Below are 24,565 nucleotides of genomic sequence, written 5' to 3'. Positions count from 1 at the left end.
GCAGGTGGATCGGCGTCTGCTGGGGCAGGATAAGACTGTGATAGGAATCCAGTAGGAAGTTCTGGGTGGATGGATTGGGCAGATCTTCCAAGTAGGTTCTCCACAGGTATACAATCCCTGTGCAAGGGATTGGGATTGGGAGCAGTATAGTGATGGACTAGGATGTTGGGTGGGCGACAGGGCACCATATTAGGAGGGGTGGATGGGTATCGGATAGGATGTCCCTCATTTCAAGGCAGGACGAAAGGTAATAAAAACCCTGTAAGTATGTGGTTCAGTTGTTCCAGTCTTGTGTGGTATTAAGTGAAGAAGGGGGCGCTCCTATGTGTATGGTTGGGACAGTGGGATCATTGGGAGTGTGTGAGTATACGGCTTGAGAAATCTGTTTGCGTGCTAGGTCTGGGGGAGAGTGCCTGTCTGTGAAGGCCTTTGTGAGACCTTCAGTATACTGAGCAAGGGAGTTCTTGTCACTACAGACATGATGTCCCCAGGTGACCTGGCTGTATGGGAGCGAAATTTTGATGTGGAAGGGATGGCAGCTGTTAACAATTTATCCTAACACAGAGATACTTCTTTTTTGAGGGGTTATATTTATGGACAAATATGGAGCACAGCCGTAGGCATCCTCATAGCACCTTGCTATGCCAACCTGTGTATGGGCTTCCCAGAGGAAGCTTTTCTAGCCTCCCAAAACCCCAATCCCCTGGTCTAGTTAAAGTTCATTGACAATATTTTCGTTATCTAGATTTGGGGCCAAGTCGCTGTATTTCCATTCTTTCACAACTTCAACACCTTCTCTCCCATCAACTTCACATGGTCCTCCTCAACTCAGCGTGCCACTTTCCTGGGCGTTGTGCTCCCTTTCTCTGATGGCTCCACGCACACCTCTATCCACCGTACACCCACCAACCACACCTGCATTTCTATAGCTGCAAACCGTTGCACACCAAAATCTCTCTCACATCCTGCCTGGCCACTCAGGGACAACATATGTGTAGTGACGAGAACTCCCTTGCCAAGTATGCTAAACGTCTCACAAAGGCCTTCACTGGCAGGCACTATCCCCCAGATGTAGTCTGCATTCAAATTTCTCATGACATATCCCCACACACCCTCAATCCTTCCCCCATCCCCCAAGAACGATGTACAGCACCAGACTGGAACAGTGAGCCATATCCTTCATCAGGACATTGACTATACATCATCATGCCCTGAAATGAGGGACACCCAACCCAAGCAAGATCTTTCCCACCCCTACTAAAGCGGTGTTCCATAATGTTTTGTATTACTTTGTACACAACAGTAAGGAGAGATGGGCTACAAAGTGGTGCAGCAACTGTCGTCACAGGATAGCTGCACAGGAGCAGAAATCATTTGCAAACAAGTCAATTACACTAATCAGAAGATTTACTTAACTTCTCCAAGTGAACGAAGATTCATTACAAATGAGTAAGAAACAGTCCAGGTCATACAACAATAACAATGATGGAGTTGGAGCAGCGTCTGCACGGCATCCCGTAGCAAGGTGGCTCCAAGTGCGAGTGGGCTGAGCCACCGCCACCGGTTGTCCTGTACTGCAGTAGCAGAGGGAACTGGACGCACAGAGCTGCTAGAGGTGTGGCTCAATGGGTACACATGATTGAATCCACGAGATACCACGCAACTGCTATTGATGTCAAACAGAAACATGCAGTTCTGTTGCTATGACTCCCTTGGGGCACTGTTGTTGTTGTGGTCTTCAGTCCTGAGACTGGTTTGATGCAGCTCTCCATGCTACTCTATCCTGTGTAAGCCTCTTCATCTCCCAGTACCTACTGCAGCCTACATCCTTCTGAATCCGCTTAGTGTATTCATTTCTTGGTCTCCCTCTACGATTTTTACCCTCCATGCTGCCCTCCAGTGCTAAATTGGTGATCCCTTGATGCCTCACAACATGTCCTACCAACGGATCCCTTCTTCTATTCAAGTTGTGCCACAAACTATTGATGTATAAAACGACACATATCGCCATCCCATTACCAATCCAAACGCCTAGCACACGGATTATATCCCTATGGAAGAACCACTTACAAGACATGACCAGCCCTGACACATGCTTATCCTACCCCATCAGATGCTAGGCCACCTCTGAAAGCAGTCATGTCATACACTAGCTCTGCTGCAATCATTACACAGCTTTTTACACTGGTATAACTACCAAGCACCCGTCCACCAAGATGAGTGGCCACTGCCTAAATGTGGCCAAGAGCAAAGTGGACCAACCTGTGGCACAGCATGCAGCTGAATACAACATGCGTCACTTGGATGGTTGCTTCACAACCTGGGCCATCTGGATCCTCCCTTAAACCGTCACTAGCTTTTCTGAACTGCTGAGAAGGGAGTTATCCTTACAACACATTCTTTGCTCCTGAAACTGTCCCAGCCTTAACCTCTGGTAACCTATTGTCCACACACCCCCACACAACAGTTTACACCCATCTGTCCTTCTATCGCCACCTCCCAAGTAATGTCCTCTGACCCTCATTGCACGCTTGTCTCTGCCAGTGCACCCAGCGGTCTTTTCCTATTTTCTGCTTCTCTGCTTTTCTGCTCCTCATCCACTGCTGCCGCGCGGGGTAGCCGTTCGGGCTGAGGCGCCCTGCCACGGTTTGCGCGGCTCTCCCCGTCTGACGTTCGAGTCCTCCCTCGAGCATGGGTGTGTGTGGGGTTGTCCTTAACGTAAGTTATTTTAAGTTAGATTAAGTAGTGTGTAAGGCTAGGGACCGATGAGCTCAGCAGTTTGGTCCCATAGGAACTTACCACAAATTCTAAATTCTCTGACTGCCCCCCTCCCTCCCCCACAGCCTCCCAACGCTGCGCCTGGCAGCCATGTGTTGCCACCATCTAGTCTGTGCACAATCTGACACACAGCCCTGGTGTTTTTCCTCCCCCAATCGTACCCTGACTTCCCTCCCCCTCCCCCTCCCCGCCCCACGGCATATTGCTGCTTCTGTTTGACGCAATTGTATTCTGACTAGAGCAGCTGGAGGCAGCTGTCATATGCGTGTGAGGTGTGCTTGCTTCTGTGTATATGCGTATGTGTTACCTTTCCCTTCTGGGGATGGCTTTGGGTGAAAGCTCATTGTATAAGTCTTTTCGTTGTGACTGTCTGCAACTCCGAGTGCCATCTTTATGGTGAGTAGCAGTCTATCCTTTTCATAAAAACTGAACTTTGTTCTTCAAAAAATTACATAGTCAGTGTCTATCTGAATGCTTATTAGAGTATCGTGCAAAAATTTGAAGTAAATCGATGAAGAACTAATCGAGATGTTTGCTGACAACGTTTCCCTAAGCACACCTTCGTCCATTTTGAGATTGTAGCTTGTATGCGCGCTTCTCACATCAGTGCTCTACCCCTACACTGCATACATGTACATTTGCGAAAAGCTGTCTCAACAATTTGATATTCACACATTCATTTCCATATGTGCCCAAAGGACACTGGTGCAGGAATTCTCAATGGGTACACTGATGCCCATTTTTTGGCAAAAGCTGGAAGTTCTTTAAGGAATGCCCCACCACAACTTAACATTCCATGATTTCAGCATTCAGTTTAAACTGGATGCTGAGGATTTTACAACCTTTAAGAGTGTAACTGACTTCACTACGAAATAAACGTTGATGTTTATGGTAATAATGTACAATTCAGAAATTTTACAGTGGTGAAATTTTCAACCGTTTTCAGTGAACTTTTGTTTAAAATAACAAATTCTTCTGAAGTCGTCGTAGCCCACTGTTTCCTTCAAGTCACACCGAGGCAGGCCAGATTTTATTTCCCCTCAGTTCACGGATGACTTGCAAAATCTGATGTCCAAATATGTAGGTGGAAAGGAAGCGTCAAACTTGAAACACAAAGACTGGGCAGAACTGCTAGATCAAACTTGAAACGCATAGACTTGTACTAAACCACTAGATTTCATGCCTGAAGTGAGCAGACAGTTTCATGTGAACCTCAAGCCGGAGAATATGCTTAACGAAAATGATGTCAACGAGGACCATGAAGTGTAGGGATAGGCTATAATTGTGTGTGTATGTGGTGCATTTAGTAGTTCTTTATATTCTGATTCTAGTATCAGATTAATTACAAATTACACAACAATCAAAAAGACACTGTTGTTACTAGTATATAAATTAAAATGTTTTGGAGCAACATTAATTATAAGAATAATAATAATCGTAAATATTAATTTAGAATTGGTAACATAAAGTTATTCAATCAAACAAGAACTCAGATGGCAACCCAGTTCTAAGCAAAGAAGGGAAGGCAGAAAGGTGGAAGGAGTATATAGAGGGTTTATACAAGGGCGATGTGCTTGAGGACAATATTATGGAAATGGAAGAGGATGTAGATGAAGACGAAATGGGAGATAAGATACTGCGTGAAGAGTTTGACAGAGCACTGAAAGACCTGAGTCGAAACAAGGCCCCGGGAGTAGACAACATTCCATTAGAACTACTGATGGCCTTGGGAGAGCCAGTCATGACAAAACTCTACCATCTGGTGAGCAAGATGTATGAGACAGGCGAAATACCCTCAGACTTCAAGAAGAATATAATAATTCCAATCCCAAAGAAAGCGGTGTTGACAGATGTGAAAATTACCGAACTATCAGTTTAATAAGTCACAGCTGCAAAATACTAACGCGAGTTCTTTACAGACGAATGGAAAAACTGGTAGAAGCCGAGCTCGGGGAAGATCAGTTTGGATTTCGTAGAAATGTTGGAACACGTGAGGCAATACTAACCTTACGACTTATCTTAGAAGAAAGATTAAGAAAAGGCAAACCTACGTTTCTAGCATTTGTAGACTTAGAGAAAGCTTTTGACAATGTTAACTGGAATACTCTCTTTCAAATTCTGAAGGTGGCAGGGGTAAAATACAGGGAGCTAAAGGCTATTTACAATTTGTACAGAAACCAGATGGCAGTTATAAGAGTCGAGGGGTATGAAAGGGAAGCAGTGGTTGGGAAAGGAGTGAGACAGGGTTGTAGCCTCTCCCCGATGTTGTTCAATCTGTATATTGAGCAAGCAGTAAAGGAAACAAAAGAAAAATTCGGAGTAGGTATTAAAATTCATGGAGAAGAAGTAAAAACTTTGAGGTTCGCCGATGACATTGTAATTCTGTCAGACAGCAAAGGACTTGGAAGAGCAGTTGAACGGAATGGACAGTGTCTTGAAAGGAGGATATAAGATGAACATCAACAAAAGCAAAACGAGGATAATGGAATGTAGTCAAATTAAATCGGGTGATGCTGAGGGAATTAGATTAGGAAATGAGACACTTAAAGTAGTAAAGGAGTTTTGCTATTTAGGGAGTAAAATAACTGATGATGGTCGAAGTAGAGAGGATATAAAATGTAGACTGGCAATGGCAAGGAAATCGTTTCTGAAGAAGAGAAATTTGATAACATCGAGTATAGATTTAAGTGTCAGGAAGTCGTTTCTGAAAGTATTTGTATGGAGTGTAGCCATGTATGGAAGTGAAACATGGACGATAACTAGTTTGGACGAGAAGAGAATAGAAGCTTTCTAAATGTGGTGCTACAGAAGAATGCTGAAGATAAGGTGGGTAGATCACGTAACTAATGAGGAAGTATTGAATAGGATTGGGGAGAAGAGAAGTTTGTGGCACAACTTGACTAGAAGAAGGGATCGGTTGGTAGGACATGTTTTGAGGCATCAAGGGATCACAAATTTAGCATTGGAGGGCAGCGTGGAGGGTAAAAATCGTAGAGGGAGACCAAGAGATGAATACACTAAGCAGATTCAGAAGGATGTAGGTTGCAGTAGGTACTGGGAGATGAAGAAGCTTGCACAGGATAGAGTAGCATGGAGAGCTGCATCAAACCAGTCTCAGGACTGAAGACCACAACAACAACAACAACATAAAGTTGGTACGTAAATTTCTATAAAAAATGTAAATGATGATAATTGGTTAATAGACAAGTCGGACCTATGGCACTGGTGCTTTCCCTGCAAATCTGCATTTCACAAAGGTCTATTTTTCTCAAAACTTTGTGTCTGTGCTTTGGATCCTTATATTTTCAGCCCCTCATGTATTAAAAAATATATGGCCTATGTCTGTCCAAATGTTTAACAGAAATTGTGTAAAAATTTGAAATGCATTGGCCTAGAAGTTTTATAGATTTTTGTCGACAGCATTAAACAACGTCTCGTCTCTGTAGTATGGTACAAGGCTTAGGGCACCAAATTGCGACGTGTGCTGGAGGGGCGGAAAGACTGACCTTGCGGAGCGAGTAGGGCAGCTCGCCGCGCAGCTCGGAGAGGCGCGGGTTGTGGTGCAGCTGCAGCTCGCGCAGGCCCGTCAGGTTGGCCATCGCCGAGCCGTCGACGACGCGCAGCGCCGGCATGTACGTCATCACCAGCGTCGTCAGCGACTCCAGGGACGCCGGGAACGGCCTGGGAAGACGCAGGAAGCGACACTCAGCACCGGCTCTCGCCTTACGCTTTCCCAGCTTAGAAAAGCAGTTACTCGCACATGGGGAAGCATTCCTGGGGCTACGATTTTTTAATACGAGGGGCGTTTGGAAAGTCCGTGCAAAGTCCGAGAGATGGCACTAGCGGCGCGTATCGAGTAGAGAGCCTGTATACAGAGAGAGTGGCCACGGGTGAAGTTGCCCGTGATTGGTTGATTAGCTTTGGCAAAAAAATGGCGCCAAACGTCCCTCGCGCTTCCTATGTTCGCCGTGCTTTTGAGTTGAATTGAAGTTCAGTGGACTTTTGGATTGAATTATTGAGAGACTTGTTATGCGTTGTGCATGCATGTTCGATTTAGTTGTATATCGTTTTTAGTACGTAATTAGCGTTTGCGATCTTAAATACGAGTTGAAGTAATTAAGTGTTTTGTGATGAAGTCGGTAGGCCTACATGTTTGAAGTAAACACGTTAGTAATTGTACAGTATTGTTTTTGACATCTGTAATTCGTTCCGCAGACGTTCGTAAACCGTGCCAGGTTGTGCTGCATTTGGTTGTTCCAATAGAGGCGAAGGTGGATTTCGCAAGTTAGAATTTCCACGCAATGAAGAAAGACGAAAGCAGTGGGCAGTCGCAGTCAACAGAGCTGACATAAATCAAGCAGGAGCCTTGTGGAAACCAACCAAGTACTCTTATCTATGCGAAGTAAGTCGTTTTTGCTTATTACTACATATAAAACAGCTTGCAATATACATAGTTAAATTTGAAAGCAGACCTGTAAATTGGCTGTGTGAAAATTATTATAACACATTATTCTTATAAACAAAGGCATTTAACGAATGATTTCGCCATATTGTCTTGTGCTTTTGATTCGGTAAGTGTGTACTCCACTACTCCACTACTGGCCATTCAAAAGGAGGAGGATATTAGTGTTTAACGTCCCGTCGACAACAAGGTCATTAGAGACGGAGCGCAAGCTCGGGTGAGGGAAGGATGGGGAAGGAAATCGGCCGTGCCCTTTCAAAGGAACCATCCCGGCATTTGCCTGAAGCGATTTAGGGAAATCACGGAAAACCTAAATCGGGATGGCCGGAGACGGGATTGAACCGTCGTCCTCCCGAATGCGAGTCCAGTGTGCTAACCACTGCGCCACCTCGCTCGGTGGCCATTCAAAAGTCCCGCCCGCAGTTTGGCACAAAAATGGCCGCCGTATCGTCCGGTTGGCCACTCTCTCCCTATACAGGCTCTCTAGTATCGAGGTCATGTTTAGTTAGTAGCATCTTTGGAAAGAACGCACACCAAGTTTCAGCCATATTGGTCTATTTCTTTGTGTTTTGGCATTCGTGTGAATCAAGGAAGTCGAGTGACTGTCAAAAAAATGGACGAACAAGAATTTCGTGTGGTGATTATACATTACTTTATGAAAGGCAAAGCACCTCAGTAGACTAAAGAGAAGCTTGATAAACATTACGGTGACTCTGCACCTTCGATTACAGCAGATTATAAGTGGTTTCAAAATTTTCGGAGTGGCCATATGGGCACAAGTGATGCTGAACGTTCTGGACGCACTGTGGAGGTTACGACTCCAGAAAGCATTGATAAAATCCATGATATGGTGATGGATGAAAGAAGAGTTAAGGTGCGTGAGATTTCCAGTGCTGTGGGCATCTCGAATGAACGGGTACATGATATTTTGCATAAACATTTGGGCATGAGAAAGCTATCCGCAAGATGTGTTCCGCGACTGCTCACGCTTGACCAAAAACGTAATCGCGCGAAGTTTTGCAAGGATGATTTGCAGCTGCTCAGGAAGAATCCGCAGGAGTTTCAGCGTCGTTTCGCCACTGTGGATGAAACATGGATACAACACTATACTCCTGAGGCCAAACAACAGTCTAAACAATGGGTTACCAAGGGAGAACCTGCACCAAAAAAAGCCGAACACCATCCTTCGGACGGAAAAGTTATGACGACTGTCTTTTGGGATTCGCAAGGGGTAATCCTCATCGACTATGTGGAAAAGGATAAAACTATTACAGGTGCATATTATTCATCGTTATTGGACCGCTTGAAAACCGAGCTGCAAGAAAAACGCCGGCGATTGGACCGCAAAAAAGTCCTTTTCCATCACGACAATGCACCAGCACACACCTCAACAGTTGTGGTCGCAAAATTAATGGAAATAGGATTCCAACTCGTTTCACATCCCCCCTATTCTCCCGACTTGGCTCCCTCGGACTACTATTTGTTTCCCAATTTGAAGATATGGCTAGCGGGATAAAGATTTTATTCAAACGAGGAGGTGATTGCAGCAACTAATAGCTATGTTGGACAATTCCTATTATTCGGAAGGGATCAACAAATTAGAACAGCGTTGGACGAAGTGTGTAAGTCTAAAAGGAGACTATGTCGAAGCCGGCCGGGGTGGCCGAGCGGTTCTAGGCGCTACAGTCTGGAACCGCGCGACTGCTACGTTCGCAGGTTCGAATCCTGCCTCGGGCATGGATGTGTCTGATGTCCTTAGGTTAGTTAGGTTTAAGTAGTTCTAAGTTCTAGGGGCCTGATGACCTCAGATGTTAAGTCCCATAGTGCTCAGAGCCATTTGAACCATTTTCAACTATGTCGAAAAATAAAAAAGGTTTACCCCCAACACGTAAGTAGTTTTAATTTTTGCACGAACTTTTTAGACGCTCCTCGTACTTCAGCATGTGAATTTGAAATACGCTGACACAAAAGTGAAAGTTCTACACCACGAACCATTACTTCGTAATTCATCAAACGTTGTGGAGATGTCCATTACGTAACGTGTACTAAATGATTAAACTTTCATTCCATTCTGAATTGGTGCCCATCGTCAGCATCAGTATGAGGTGTGACACCTATGTATACGACACAGTATGTGTTTCAGGAACATCAAGGAATTACTCACAGTGACGTTCAGAAGCTGTATGCTTCCATGGCGCAAGGAATACAAGAGTGTACGTGGGGCGATGGGGGGGGGGGGGGGGGGACAGAAATACAGAAACATCAAAAACATAACACATTACCGTGCCTAATATGGCGTAAGAAACCCTTTGGAATTCAAGACAGCTTCCAACAGACTCTGAATGGATAAGTACTGGTCTTCTATGGTTTTCAAGGGAATCTTATACCATCTCCGTGCAAAATAGAGGCAAGCTCAGATAACGATCATGGAGATGGACAGCGATCACGCACCCTTCTCTCCAAAGTAGACCACAAAGACTGAATACTACTGAGATTTTTTGACTAAAGTGGCCAGGGGAGACGTGACAATTTATCCTCGTGCTCACAAAACAAATCCAAGACGATGTGAGGTTTGTGAATTGGGCTCTGTTGTCTCGGAGCACAGCGCCACCATTTAGGGAACAAACACTGTACCATGGTATGGACGTGATCAAGCAAAATAGTCAGATTATCATTACAGTAACGCGACCTTGCAGAGTAATTACGGGGCCCAAGGAACAGCACCATACGGCTGCCCAGATCACCATTGAACACCCACCGTGTTTCACTCTTGGGATGCAAGCTCGGCCAAAAGCTGGAAACAGTGCGAAACAAGGCTCATACGACGAAATGACTTTCTCTCTTTGCTCCACAGTCCAGGTTGTGCGGTTTCGGCACCACGTTCTCGTCTTGTGGCCATTTACATCACTGATGGATGATTTTGGAATTCCAGCTCGCTCAGCAATTCAAAACTGGCTCTAAGCACTATGGGACTTAACATCTGAGGCCATCAGTCCCCTAGATTTAGAACTACTTAAACCTAACTAACCTAAGGACATCACACACATCCATGCCCGAGGCGGGATTCGAATCTGCGACCGCAGCAGCCGCGTGGTTCCGGACTGAAGCGCCTAGAACTGCTCGGCCACAGCGGCCGGCGCCCTGCAGTTCCCTGCTTACAGAGGTCCCTTCTTACTATCCTGGTGCTCACAGGCTTCGCGAATGCGACATTCAGTTCTGCAGTGATTTGTGCATCGGTCGTCCTTTTATTATTCGTCACAGTCCTCTTCAATGACCGTCTGTCGCGATCACTCAACACCCCATCTCGTCCGCGTTGTGATTTAGCGGATGACTTTTTTCGCTTTCCCTATACGTGGCATAAATCTTCGATACGGTGCCTCTCGTAACGCCAAACGCTTCAGCTACCTCGACAACGGAAGCAGCCACCACACGAGCACCCTTAGCTCCGACGCAGTGCAATCACAACGACACAGAACAGGCTTGTAACCGTGGCTGACAGTTGGAACGTGTTGAGAACACTGTACGAGTGCCGTTCGCCGTTAGATATTACAGCGGCACCCGCAGGCTCAGCTAGCATCTGCATTTATGTTCAAATATGCATTTGTCGCGGTGTTCCCATATTTTTGTGCAACCCTTGTATGTTGTGTTCATTGTGCCGAGGAAGCAAACAGCTCCTGGTTTACATCTAGAGAAATACCTTCCCATTTCTGAAATACATGGTGTGTCAGCTCATTGATATTTTTGGCTGGTATGCTGGCTGGCATTGCTTTCCAGACAGACTACAGATGAAAATCAGGGTACCGGGCAGGACAGCCAAGGGTTCGTACATCTGTCTGTGAACTTCAGTGTGAGACCTCACATTATCCTGCTGTAATATACACTACTGACCATTAAAATTGCTACAGCAAGGAGAAATGCAGATGATAAAAGGGTATTCATTGGACAAATATATTATACTAGAACTGACATGTGATTACATTTTCACGCAATTTGGGTGCACAGATCCTGAGAAATCAGTACCTAGAACAACCACCTCTGGCTGTAATAACGGCTTTGATACGCCTGGGCATTGAGTCAAACAGAGCTTGGATGGCGTGTACAGGACAAGCTGCCCATGCAGCTTCAACACGATACCACAGTTCATCAAGAGTAGTGACTGGCGTATTGTGACATGCCAGTTGCTAGGCCACCATAGACCAGACGTTTTCAATTGGTGACAGACCTGGAGAATGTGCTGGCCAGGGCAGCAGTCGAACATTTTCTGTATCCAGAAAGGACCGTACAGGACCTGCAACATGCGGTCGTGCATTATCCTGCTGAAATGTAAGCTTTCGCAGGGATCGAATGAAGGGTAGAGCCACAGGTCGTAACACATCTGAAATGTAACGTCGACTGTTCAAAGTGCCGTCAATGCGAACAAGAGGTGACAGAGACGTGTAACCAATGGCATCCCATACCATCATGCTTGGTGATACGCCAGTATGGCGATGACGAATACACGCTTCTAATGAGCGTTCACCGCGATATCGCCAAACACGGATGCGACCATCATGATGCTGTAAACAGAACCTGGATTCATCCGAAAAAATGACGTTTTGCCATTCACGCACCCAGGTTCAGCGTTGAGTACACCATCGCTGGCGCTCCTGTCTGTGATACAGCGTCAAAGGGTAACCGCATCCATGATCTCCGAGCTGATAGTCCACGCTGCTGCAAACGTCGTATAACCGTGCAGATGGTTATCGTCTTGCAAACGTCCCCATGTGTTGACTCAGGGATCGAGATGTGGCTGCACGATCCGTTACAGCCATGCAGATAGGATGCCTGTCATTCGACTGCTAATGATACGAGGCCGTTGGGATCCAGCACGGCGTTCCGTATTACCCTCCTGAACCCACCTATTCCATATTGTGCTAACAGTCATTGGATCTCGACCAACGCGAGCAGCAATGTCGCGGTACGATAAACCGCAATCGCGATAGGCTACAATCCGACCTTCATCAAAGTCGGAAACGTGATGGTACTTATTTCTCCTCCTTACATGAGGCATCACAACATTTCGCCAGGCGACGCTGGTCAACTGCTGTTTGTGTATGAGAAATCGGTTGGAAACTTTCCTCATGTCAGCACGTTGTAGGTGTCGCCACCGGCGCCAACCTTGTGTGAATGCTCTGAAAAGCTAATCATTTGCATATCACAGCATCTTCTTCCTGTCGGTTAAATTTCGCGTCTGTAGCACGTCATCTTCGTGGTGTAGCAATTTTAATGGCCAGTAGTGTACAATTTTCTATCCTCCTTACGAAGGATATGGCATCGAGTTCACAGAATTCTTGCCGCATAATGGCAAGCATTCGATGTCCCTTCAAGATTATCAAAAAAGTTTTTTTGCCATATCCAGTTGGTCTCCATATCATCCAGGAGTTGTAGAGGTATAGATCTCAAGAATCGTAGTTTCCACTCACCTTTAATCAGGTCGTTTGTGGATACTTTAGGGTCTCTCTGACCGACACAAACAGAAGCGACACTCGTCGTTGGACGCCACAGAAGGCCACTCAATGTAGATGACTCTACACCATGCATGTCCGTGATGTCTGTGGTATGGTGTTAGCACTAAATAACGCAAAGTAACTCATACCTCAACCCAGCTTGCCGACGATTCTTGTTGACACTCCTGCTGTAACCTCTTTCCGCATATCAACTCTTGCCGTCTGTCTATTCGTCAGTGGAACAATCCCACGTTCTTCTTGGGGTCCCGTTCTTCTCTTGTCACCTCACTGTTGTTCTGAGTCCATCTCTCGGCCATCATTAGCTCACGCCGTTCTTCATCTGCAGGAGTGGATTTTTTAACACGTTTTTATGGGATCGCTTTCTTGTCTTTTGGTCTCTTCGGTACAAATGTTCCAACTGATTTTAGACTAACTTCCCAGCCAGCTAAAAATTTGAAACTTTCAATATAGGTCAGAACCGGATGACAGGTGTGTGGCGGAGGGTGAGTGCCACAGATATTTCCCCCTTTTCCTGTTCTAGTCGTGAAGGGTTCGCGGTAAGAATGACTGTTGCTAAGCCCCCGTGTGGACTCTAATCTCTCTGATTTTATCTCGGTGGGGTATTCGCTAGAGGTAAGCAGAGGCAGCAGCATCTCGGTTGACTCAGGTGAAGAGAAATTGAACTAAAGCTGGAATTTCCCACACGTCTCTGTTCTAATCTCATAAAAATATTTGAAATCGACTGAAAAATTTAACATAATCAAGAGTAAAACGCACATAATAATTATTTAAATTTATGTTTTTCAATATAAAAGTATTAAAAAGTATATAATAATTTCTCATAGCTCCATCCAGATGCTTGTCCCCGTACAGATATTCCCGAAAATTTGTGCTTAAGAATTTTTAATAGCTACAAAAATACTTGTAAAATTTGAAACGAGAAACGTGGGATGCATGTAATAGATAATACACTGAATCGCCAAAGAAACTGGTGCACGCTTGCGTATTCAAATACAGAGATACGTAAACAGGCAGAATACGGTGCTGCGATAGGCAACTCCTATATGATATCAACTGCTTGGCGCAGTTGTTAGATCGGTTACTGCTCCTACAATGACAGGTCGTCAAGACTTAAGTGAGTTTGAACGTGGTGTCATAATCGGACATCACACACATCCATGCCCGAGGCAGGATTCGAACCTGCGACCGTAGCAGTCGCGCGGTTCCGGACTGAAGGGCCTAGAACGCTCCGCCACCGCGGCCGGCTCCGAGGTAGCAATGAAGTGGAGGAGGTTTTCCTGTACGACCATTTCACGAATGAGGATGTCAAATTAAACACCTTTCAGCCGTCTTGTTTCCAAACTTATTTTATTTGGCAATCAGTTTCAACGGTTCACTACGCAATTTTCAGACCCCTGACCGACGTATTCTATTTCGGCTGTGATCAAAACAGGGGCCAGCAATACTTGTATTAGTAGATTTTTGCTATAGTGAGCACTTCAGCCATCATCTTCCGACAGATGATGGTCGAAGTGAAGATGCGCAGGAAGATCGGAAAAAGGATGTCCGCCATTACCGAGAAGATTTTGCAAGGTGGCAACCTACATGAGCCGTGCACTGGGAGTGCAAGGCCCACATCAATCGCCCCTTTGCAGTTTTGAGTAATTAATTAAGGCAGTAATGACAAGCAGCAACATTGACGTGAACAAATTTGCGGTTCATCACGCCATACTAACAGAGCTAGCTAAGGGATGAGCAATGAGGCTGTACTGCCACGCGTTAAATATTTCAGACTACATGTATTGACACACCGACCCATCCTACAACCTAGTCAAAAATTTTGGTGGGGTTACCTTGGTGCTAATAATTTACATGCATCACTACTTTTTCTATGAGGCAGGCAACCTCACCCAATCCTATTCTTCAACAAAGGCCTGTATTGCATATTCGGATGTCGTTAAGCGCCTAAGAATCGCATTGGGCGAATTTGTAACAGAATTCCGAGTTCAGTAAATAAGTCATTTGCATATCGCCTCACGGTAGGAAAAGAAACTCGACGGTCGCTTCCCAATTTCACGCGCAAATATTCCCATGAGAGAATGATGCAGGGTGTATTGCTCGGCTTCTGGCGTCTTAGGATCCACTCAGCTCGAACTTCCAGAAAATTACAACTTAAGAAACTAAACGGATATCACCTGAGGAAGAAGATCTGCTTTTCGAACCGACAGTGCACAACCCGACAGTGAACTTTCTGATAGTGATAATGACGCAAGTGACGAATTTGACTGCGATTTCTATGAAAAAAATGTAAAATGTCGAATAAAGAATTTCAGTACGATAGTTTCGGCTTCTAATTGGTTTTCAACGATCTTAAAATACCTTTCACCTTCATTTTAACTCGAATCCCCTGAACTTACAACTTTTGGTCAGCCACACTGAATCCGCCATTTTCAATTTTGTAATCCTGGCATCGAATTCGTAAACAGCGACCACATAAGCCCACAAAGAACACATTTTTGTAGGATTTTATACACTTTTTCTACTATGTCCAGGGCGACTGCTACGGTCGCAGGTTCGAATCCTGCCTCGGGCATGGATGTGTGTGATGTCCTTAGGTTAGTTAGGTTTAAGTAGTTCTAAGTTCTAGGGGACTGATGACCACAGCATAGTGCTCAGAGCCATTTGAACCATTTTACTATGTCCAGGTTTTGAAGCTACACTCATGCTCATAAATTAAGGATAATGCTGATATATGGTGAAACAACGCTCTGGTCGGCGCTTTGGGGGGTTTAAATCAGCTCGGAGTACGACCATGCGGTACATTTGACCTGCGGTCGTCGCACGGTGGCGCTGCCAGCAGTCCACATACGCAGAGGTGTGTTGGTGCATGTTAGAGTTCGGTGCAGCGAGTAAGTGTGCAGACGTTTTCAGACGTGCTAATGGTGACTGTGTGTTGAAAATGGCTCAGAGAACACATATTGACGACGTTATGAGAGGTGGAATACTAGGGCGACTGGAGGCTAGTCAAACTCAGCAGGTCGTAGCACGGGCCCTCCGTGTGCCACAAAGTTTGATCTCAAGATTATGGCAACGATTCGAGCAGACAGGAAACGTGTCCAGGCGCCATAGTACGGGATGTCCGCAGTCTACAACACCACAAGAAGACCGATATCTCAACATCAGTGCCCGCAGACGGCCACAGAGTACTGCAGGTATCCCTGCTCGGGAGCTTACTGCAGCCACTTGAGCAGTTGTCTCCAGACTCTTGGTTTACAGACGACTGAACAGACATGGTTTATTCGCCCGGAGACCTGCAAGGCGCATTCCACTGACCCCTGGTCACAGGAGAGCCCGTAAAGCCTGGTGTCAAGAACACAGTACGTGGTCATTGGAACAGTGGTCCCAGGTTATGTTCACGGACGAGTCCAGGTATAGTCTGAACAGTGATTCTCGCGGTGTTTTCACCTGGCGTGAACCAGGAACCAGATACCACCCCCTTAATGTCCTTGAAAGGGACCTGTATGGAGGTCGTGGTTTGATGGTGTGGGGTGGGATTATGATTGGTGCACGTACACCCCTGCATGCCTTTGACAGAGGAACTGTATCAGGTCAGGTGTTTAGGGACGTCATTTTGCACCAGTATGTCCGCCTTTTCAGTGGTACAGTGGGTCCCACCTTCCTCCTGATGGATGATAATGCACGGCCCCACCGAGCTGCCATCGTGGAGGAGTACCTTGAAACAGAAGATATCAGGCGAATGGAGTGGCCTGCCTGTTCTTCAGACCTAAACCCCATCGGGCATGTTTGGGATGCTCTCGGTCGACGTATCGCTGCACGTCTTCAAACCCCTACGACACTTCAGGAGCTCCGACAGGTTCTTGTGCAAGAGTGGGAGGCTACACCCCAGCAGCTGCTCGACCACCTGATCCAGAGTATGCCAACCTATTGTGCGGCCTGTGTACGTGTGCATGGTGATCATATCCCATATTGATGTCGGGGTACATGCGCAGGAAACAGTGGCGTTTTGTAGCACATGTGTTTCGGGACAGTTTTCTCAACTTATCACCAATACCGTGGAAGATCTGTGTCGTGTGTGTTCCCAATGTGCCTACGCTATTACCGAACCATACGAACCCCTGTCCTACCACCTCTCCCTGGTTGACTTATCACTTAGCAGCAGTTACTTCAGAGTGGTGACTGCCGTTACTGCGCAGTGTCCACTAGGCTGTTATGTGTATGTTCTAGAGTCGTGTGGTACCCTTATGAAATTCTGCAACGGCACCCAACGTTGTACTCGATACTTACTGCGCCTTGGAGATCTCAGGGATTGGGTTTTGGCTGAGGTCCAGTAGGCTGAGGTTATGTGAGTTCTTGAGCTCGTCCGGCAGCTTGGTGAAACGGTTCCCCGCCAGCCACAGCTGCTGCAGGTCCTTCGGCGGGTGCAGGAACGTCTCCGGCAGCGCCTCGATGTCGCAGAACGACAGGTCCAGACTCTGAGGCAAAGACGCGTTCGTCAGCGCTGACTATAGCCGCTATAGTTACAGGCCGGAAAGGAAGTGATAGTGCATATAACAATTGGTAGAACACAAGACAAAATACACATGAAGCTTTGATAATAGTGTACTGATGCTGATAACTGTGGAATGGCTGCGTCGTCGACAGAACATGTGATCATGTCCAGCCAATGTCCAATTCGTGGACATTTCCGTAGCGATGCTCTTAGTAAAAACGGCTTCCTGGTGGCAGCCGAATAGTACCTGACTAGAGAAAGCAGACTAAATGCACAAGATGGAGCAGCCGTTTTATGGGACACTGTAGTTAGAATGGTGGTATTGCGTGACCCTGCCTATAATACGCTGCCTGACAAAAAACGTGAAGGACCCAGTAAGGGAGAAAGAAATTAAATGAAACTTCACGGGATGAGAGTGTATGTGATATTCTTTCAGTGAATACAAAACTGAGTCAGGTTCACAAAGAACTAGACCGTTACAGCCCACTTACCAGTATTCCGCTGTACCACCTCTGTCCTGGATTCGATTGGGAAGGGTATCACATCCGTTCCATCGTCTCCTGAGGCAAAATGGCCCACAGTTGTTGTAACTGGATTCTGGCACTAGGGCAGAGTTGACGTTCCATTATGGCAGATCTGACGATCTTGCTTGCCTTGGAAGAACCTCAACATCACACAGACAGTTCATAGATATGGGAGAGCATTGTCCTGTTGAAAATGGGCACCATGAGAGGAAACACATGAGGACCCAGGATGCATGTGACACACCGTTGTACCATCAGAATTCCCTACGCAATGACCACCCACACGACGATGCCAAGAGTAAATCTAGGGCGCCTCTCCAAAATATTGGAAGAAGGATCATCATCCCAGGACACTCCCATTCTCAGCGACGATGCTCATCCAGGGTAGTGCAGAACCACAATTAATCGCTGAAGAGAGTGCGACGCCACTCGTCAGAATTCCACGCTTCCCAGTCACAGCACAACTCCAAATGCAGACAGTTGTGCCGTGGTGTTAATGGAAGCTTACACATGTAATGAAATGAGTGTCTGGCGTCGTTGGCCGGGAGACCTCTTGCGGTGCAGGTCCGGCCGCCTTGGTGCAGGTCTTATTACCTTCAACGCCACATTGGACGACCTGCACGCTGGATGAGGATGAAATGATTATGAAGACAGCACAACACCCAGTCCCTGAGCGGAGACAATCCCCGACCCAGCCGGCAATCGAATCCGGGCCCGTAGGATGGCAATCCATCACGCTGACCACTCAGCTATCGGGGCGGACAGCCTACACATGGAACGCTAATTCCCGACTGGTAGTCTGCAACCAATGACTTGGGTTACTCAGAATGTTACGGGGCGTCCACTACTTGTTCTCGGATGACAGGCGCAGTTCTGAAGGCATTAAGATGTGGTTAGTGCACAACACAGCGACCCTCCCTTGTGGCAGCCAGACTTACTCGATCGGAGCATTGAAGAAGAGTATTCCTGCGCTCACGTTCCTATGCAATCCAACAATGGGTCACTGTTACATTCAAATGGCCCACAAATCTGAAAATTGCGCGATTCGAGACACAATGACGCCCCTTTATAACTCGTCAAGTGCTGAAAATACTGTCTCAGACGAGTTCATGACATCTCCGTCTCCTTCACAGTGATTGCTCAACACCTCACGCTGTTGATGTCCCTTATATAACGTACCAGGCCTTTTAACAACACTAAACATGTACAAAACTAATGCACACTAGTGGCCATCCTATTACATCACTGCCGAAGGTGTGTACATTGTCATCTGACCCTGTCTTCCGGGTGCACCACGTTTTTTGTTAGGCAGTGTTTTAGAGCCATGCGTTACAGTGGCGTGCATGCAAGAAGCTGAGTGCTGTGACGACGCACATTGCAAGGAGCAATGTACCACATGTCGTTCCAGCCAACAGCATCATTTGGCCATTTCAGTCTGTAGTGTCCACTTTGCCGTGGGCATAGAACAAAGAATGGTTCAAATGGCTCTAAGCACTGTGGGATTTAACATCTGAGGCCATTAGTCCGCTAGACTTAGAACTACTTAAACCTAACTAACCTCAGGACATCACGCACATCCGTGCCCGATGCAGGATTTGAACCTGCGACCGTAGCAGCAGGGCATGAAACATTTAGCAATGTAATTGCGGTGATAAAAATCATGCGATACTTCATAATATTGTGTCAGACTTCCTATTGCTCGGCAAAGTGAAGCAACTCAACTCAGCAAGGGCTCAACAAGCCACTGAGCCAAACTGCCTCTATAGCCATCCGTAATTGCGAAAGTGTTGCCGCTGTAGGATTTTGTGCACGAGGTGACTTCTCGATTATGTCCCATAAATATTCGTTGGGATTCATGTCGGGCGATCTGAGTGGTCAAATCATTCGCTCGAATTGTCCAGAATGTTCTTCAAAAAACCACGAAGAACTGTGACCTGGTGACATGACACATCATCATTCATAAAAACTGAAATTGATGAAAGGCTGCAAATGGTCTCCAAGTAGCCGAGGATAACCATTTCCGGTCAGTGATCGGTTCAGTTGGACCAGAGGACCCAGTCCATTCAACGCAAAAACAGCCATTATGGAGACACCACCAGCTCGCACAGTGCCTCGTTGACGACATTGATCCATGGCTTTGTGCGGTTTGCGCCACGCTCTGACCCTACCATCAGTTTTTACTAACTGAAAGGGGGACTCATCTGACCAGGCCACGGTTTTCCAGTCGTTTAGGGTCCAACTGATGTGGTCGTGAGAACAGGAGAGGCGCTGCTGATGATGTCATTCTAGTAGCAGAGCCACTCATGTCGGTCGTCTGCTGTCATAGCCCATTAACGCCAAATTTCACCGCACAATCCTAACAGGGTTGGGTTGGGTTGTTTAGGGGAAGGAGACCAGACAGCGAGGCCATCGAATTAGGGAACGATAGGGGAAGGAAGTCGGCCGTGCCCTTTGAAAGGAACCATCCCGGCATTTGCCTGGAGCGATTTAGGGAAATCACGGAAAATCTAAATCAGGATGGCCGGACGCGGGACTGAACCGTCGTCCTCCCAAATGTGATCCTAACAGGTATGTTCGTCGTATGTCCCACATTAATTTCTGCGGATATTATGCAGTGTTGCTTGTCCTTAGCACTGACAACACCACACGAACGTCACTTCTCTCAGTCGTTAAGTGAAGGCTGTTGGCCATTGCGTTGTCAATGGTGAGAAGTAACGACTGAAATTTGGCTTTCTCAGCACACTCTTGACACTGCCGATCTCGGAATACCGTATTCCCTAACGATTTCCCAATTAAGCTGTCCCACGCGTCTAGCTCCAACTGACATCCTGCGTTCAAAGTGTGTTAATTCCCATCGTGCAGTTATAATCACATCGGTAACCTTTCCACATGAATCACTCGAGTACAAACGACAGATCCGCCAGTGCACCGCCATCTGTACCTGTCCATATCGCTACCCCATGAGTTTTGTCACCTCAATATATGTTAGTTAAAATATGGTATTCCTTATGAGTGACATAAAGGAAACACGACAAGTTTTATGTTAAGAAACGACAGTGATGGTATCCTGATCATATACTAATTATTCTAGGGAGAGTCAGAAACTGAAACAGTGACCGAGCATGACACTTAGCCCAGCGTTGCCAGTTATGAAGGTAAGCAGCAGGTGGAGCGTGAGGTGTGGGACACAGGCAGAGAGCATACTGCTGCAGCTGCAAAGTATTCTCCACCCCTCTCTGTACAGAATATGTCACCAACCTCTCAGTTACACAGGTACATACCTTGAGGTGGAAGAGCGATCCAATGGCGTCGGCGGTGACCTGGCTGATGATGCTGAACTTGTTGCCCCTCAGGTCGAGCACTTCCAGCTTCTCGATATGGTCGAACACGTCCGAGTCCAGTGCATGCAGCACGTTGTTGGCCAGGCTGAGTCTGCGCAGCGACTTGAGTGGCATGTACTCCGGCATCGCGTACAGGCCCTGTGTACACAGTCATCAACACATCGCACTGTCAAGTCAGTAGTCATTTTATACACGTAGCTCTTGCAAAACTGTGCTTCTTATGCACCAGGTAAGTAATCTGAAATGTCAACATCTGCTAGTATAAGATCCTTATAGATCACAATGAAGCCCCAGGACACTGTATGTCAAGTACCCATATACTATCTTTGGATACCCAGCCTGTCCTTTGAGCATAAAAGGGGCACAGCAACGGTAGGAATATGCAGTAGAGTGTTCTTGGTGAGGGGAGAAGTCTTGGCAGCAAGAGTGCTGTAGAAGTTCTGAGCACCTAGGTTCAACAGTGCCAGGTGTGGTTGAATCGGACCCTGGGTCTACGCTCACTCTTCAGATTCTTCAGTGGAGCAGCCTCCACACAATTTTCCATGGACCCTGGTCCGCAGTATGAGTTACTGATGGTCAGTGGCTAAAATTGCCCATCTTTGGAGTGTCTGACCCGCCAGATTTTTCAGGGTTAGTTTCTGGATCAATGTGTGGAGCTGAGGATAGGTACCCCCAGGGGAATTCTACTAGTATCAAAGATCGACCTTAAATTGAAGAAGAAAGGTACATTTCGAGCACTGTATTGTGTGGTAGTGAAACATGGACTATGGGAAAATCAGAACAGAGAGGATTCGAAGCGTCTGAGATGTGTGCTACAGTCGAATGTTGAAAGTTAGTGGACTTACAAGATAAGGAATGAGGAGGTTCTCTGCAGAATCGGTGAAGAAAGGAATATATAGACAGGGGCGATTCTAGAAGTCGGTAAAAAGGGGGGGGGGGCTAATGGGGGGAGGGGGTTTGGAGAAATGGAATATCGCTTAACAAAAGGAGAGTTGGGGTCCTCCACAGACAAATTGGTAAAATTTGGTTTTGCTTAAAGTGGATTTTGGTGACTATTTTGGAGTTCAGGAAAACAAAGTGTATTAATAAATAATAAGACGCCCATATTAAGTTAAATGGTACTTACTGGTTTAGATAGTAAGCTATTTGCCGCTCTTATTCTTTTGTTAAAGTGTATTTGAAATATATTGCTACATAATTATTAAAAAAATGATTGAATGTGTTGGAGTAATACATTCGCTGATTTCTGAAGTCATTTTATCCAGTGTAATATGATACTCCATTGAGGGGTGGGGGAGGCTGTAGCCCCCAAGCCAAGCCCCCCACCCTGCCACCTCCCCTGTATATAGAAAACACTGACAAGAAGAAGGGATCGAATAACTATTTCGCATGTACGTCCTTCGTTAAGGCTATGTTTTGCCATTGGTGACTTATCTTTATGCCCCGTCTAATGTGTTCCACGCAGCGGTAGAGTAACTCTTCTTTATTCTCTACATAGACTCTTGGAAAAAACGTCAAAGCCGTCCTTCGACCACCACGAGAAACGAAAGATATGTTTGGGTCTGCAAATGCAAATACTTGGTATATAAAGCATCCTTTACTAGTGTAGCATCCAGTACATCAGTCAGACACAGTGTTGTATCCCACAACATTGCATGGCATACATTACCTGCGTACGTTTGTGACAAAGATAAATTAACAGTGGCAGAACACAGCCTCAACGAGGGATTTACCTTAAAATTTGAGAAAAAAATGTTGTGCCGAGCAAGTGGCTTTTTGGATGAGCATTACTGAAAATCAGTTGAATAAGGGTCGACGACAACCTCATCAACAGGGACGAAGGATAACAGCTACGATCGGCATGGAACACTGCAATATAGTCCGATCCACGAACGATGGCGGTGCGCGCAAGTCGAGGCACCGACTCCATTGTTGACGATTCTAACAAGGGAACCTCCCCATCGCACCCCCCCCCCCCCCCTCAGATTTAGTTACAAGTTGGCACAGTGGATAGGCCTTGAAAAACTGAACACAGATCAATCGAGAAAACAGGAAGAAGTTGTGTGGAAATACGAAAAAAATAAGCATAATATACAAACTGAGTATCCATGCGCAAGATAGGCAACATCAAGTATAGTGTAAGCAGAGGAGCGCCATGGTCCCGTGGTTAGCGTGAGCAGCTGCGGGACCAGAGGTCAATGGTTCAAGTCTTCCTTCGAGTGAAAAGTCTAACTTTTTATTTTCAGACGATTATTATCTGACAGAGCAGAGGGAAAACCATGCGACTGTGAAATTGTTGCATTCATTTGTTGCAGTTTATGTGACAAACTCTTATGCTTTCATCACTTTTTTGGGGAGTGATTATCACATCTACAAAAAAAAATCTAAATCTGGCAAGGTAGAAGAATCTTTTTACCCATTTGCCAAGTGTACAAGTTAGGTGGGTCGACAACATATTCCTGTCATGTGACGCACATGCCGTCACCAGTGTGGTATAGAATATATCAGACATGTTTTCCTGTGGAGGAATCGGTTGACCTATGACCTTGCGATCAAATGTTTTCGGTTCCCATTGGGGAGGCACGTCCTTTCGTCTACTAATCGCACGGTTTTGCGGTGCGGTCGCAAAACGCAGACACTAAACTTATTACAGTGAACAGAGACGTCAATGAACGAACGGACAGATCATAACTTTGCGAAAATAAAAAAAGGTAAACCTTAATCTCATTTTGTTCGCTTTCGCTCGTTGCATCTGCTCGGGGCGGACGTCGTAAGACATCCATTTAAGCTCGTTGCTGATCGATCGACTTAGTTTTTTTTTTTAGTACAGAGGGCTGCTAACCCTCTGACTGAGCACGCTGAGCTACCGTGCCGGCAAGACTTGAACCAAGGACCTCACGTTCCGCAGCTGGTCACGCTAACCACGGGACCACTGCGCTCGTGAGCTCACAATATCCTTGATGTTGCCTATCTTGCGCATCGACTACTCAGTTTGTATATTTTGCTTATTTTTTTTCATAGTTCCACACAACTTCTTCCTGTTTTCTCGCTTGATCTGTGTTCAGTTTTTCAAGTCCTATCCACCGTGCCAACTTGTCACTAAATCTGAGGGGGGTGCGATGGGGAGGTTCCCTTGTAAGTGATGTTGTGGCACGCGCTAGCGCGTGCTTTCTGCTTGGAAAAAGCGTATATCCTGCAAATTATGCCTCTCGTTTCTTATGCAGAATTTATCACTTATCACCACAATCACTGATGACAGCTCATAACAAATGGAATCGAAATTCACTAAACAGCTAAACAATCACCTTTAATGCTCGTATTAACTACGACATTCACAGCAGAGCGTTCAGAACACTACTGTCGAAGACTACGGGACGTAGGTCAGCAGAACAAGCCTAAACTCGACTGCATCGTTCGTGACTCCAACTATAGCAGCTACACTCAGAGACCGCGACCAGCAGTTG

The 24,565-nt window shown here is 46.2% G+C and overlaps 1 protein-coding gene across 1 annotated transcript in view; it reads right to left on the bottom strand.

Moving 5' to 3' along the window:
* The window catches only part of LOC126419633 (slit homolog 2 protein-like), a 118,253-nt gene that overhangs the window by 13,236 nt on the left and 80,452 nt on the right, over positions 1 to 24,565 (bottom strand). Inside the window, exons 4-6 of the mRNA XM_050086822.1 lie at positions 21,042 to 21,239; positions 17,032 to 17,219; positions 6,285 to 6,459 (exon numbers count right to left, since the gene is read on the bottom strand). Coding sequence (XP_049942779.1) covers positions 6,285 to 6,459; positions 17,032 to 17,219; positions 21,042 to 21,239 — 561 coding nt within the window. The remainder of the gene's footprint in view (positions 1 to 6,284; positions 6,460 to 17,031; positions 17,220 to 21,041; positions 21,240 to 24,565) is intronic.

Source organism: Schistocerca serialis, chromosome 9, assembly GCF_023864345.2.
Source record: "Schistocerca serialis cubense isolate TAMUIC-IGC-003099 chromosome 9, iqSchSeri2.2, whole genome shotgun sequence".
Lineage (NCBI taxonomy): Eukaryota > Metazoa > Arthropoda > Insecta > Orthoptera > Acrididae > Schistocerca > Schistocerca serialis.
This window is presented reverse-complemented; position numbering and strand designations above follow the sequence as displayed.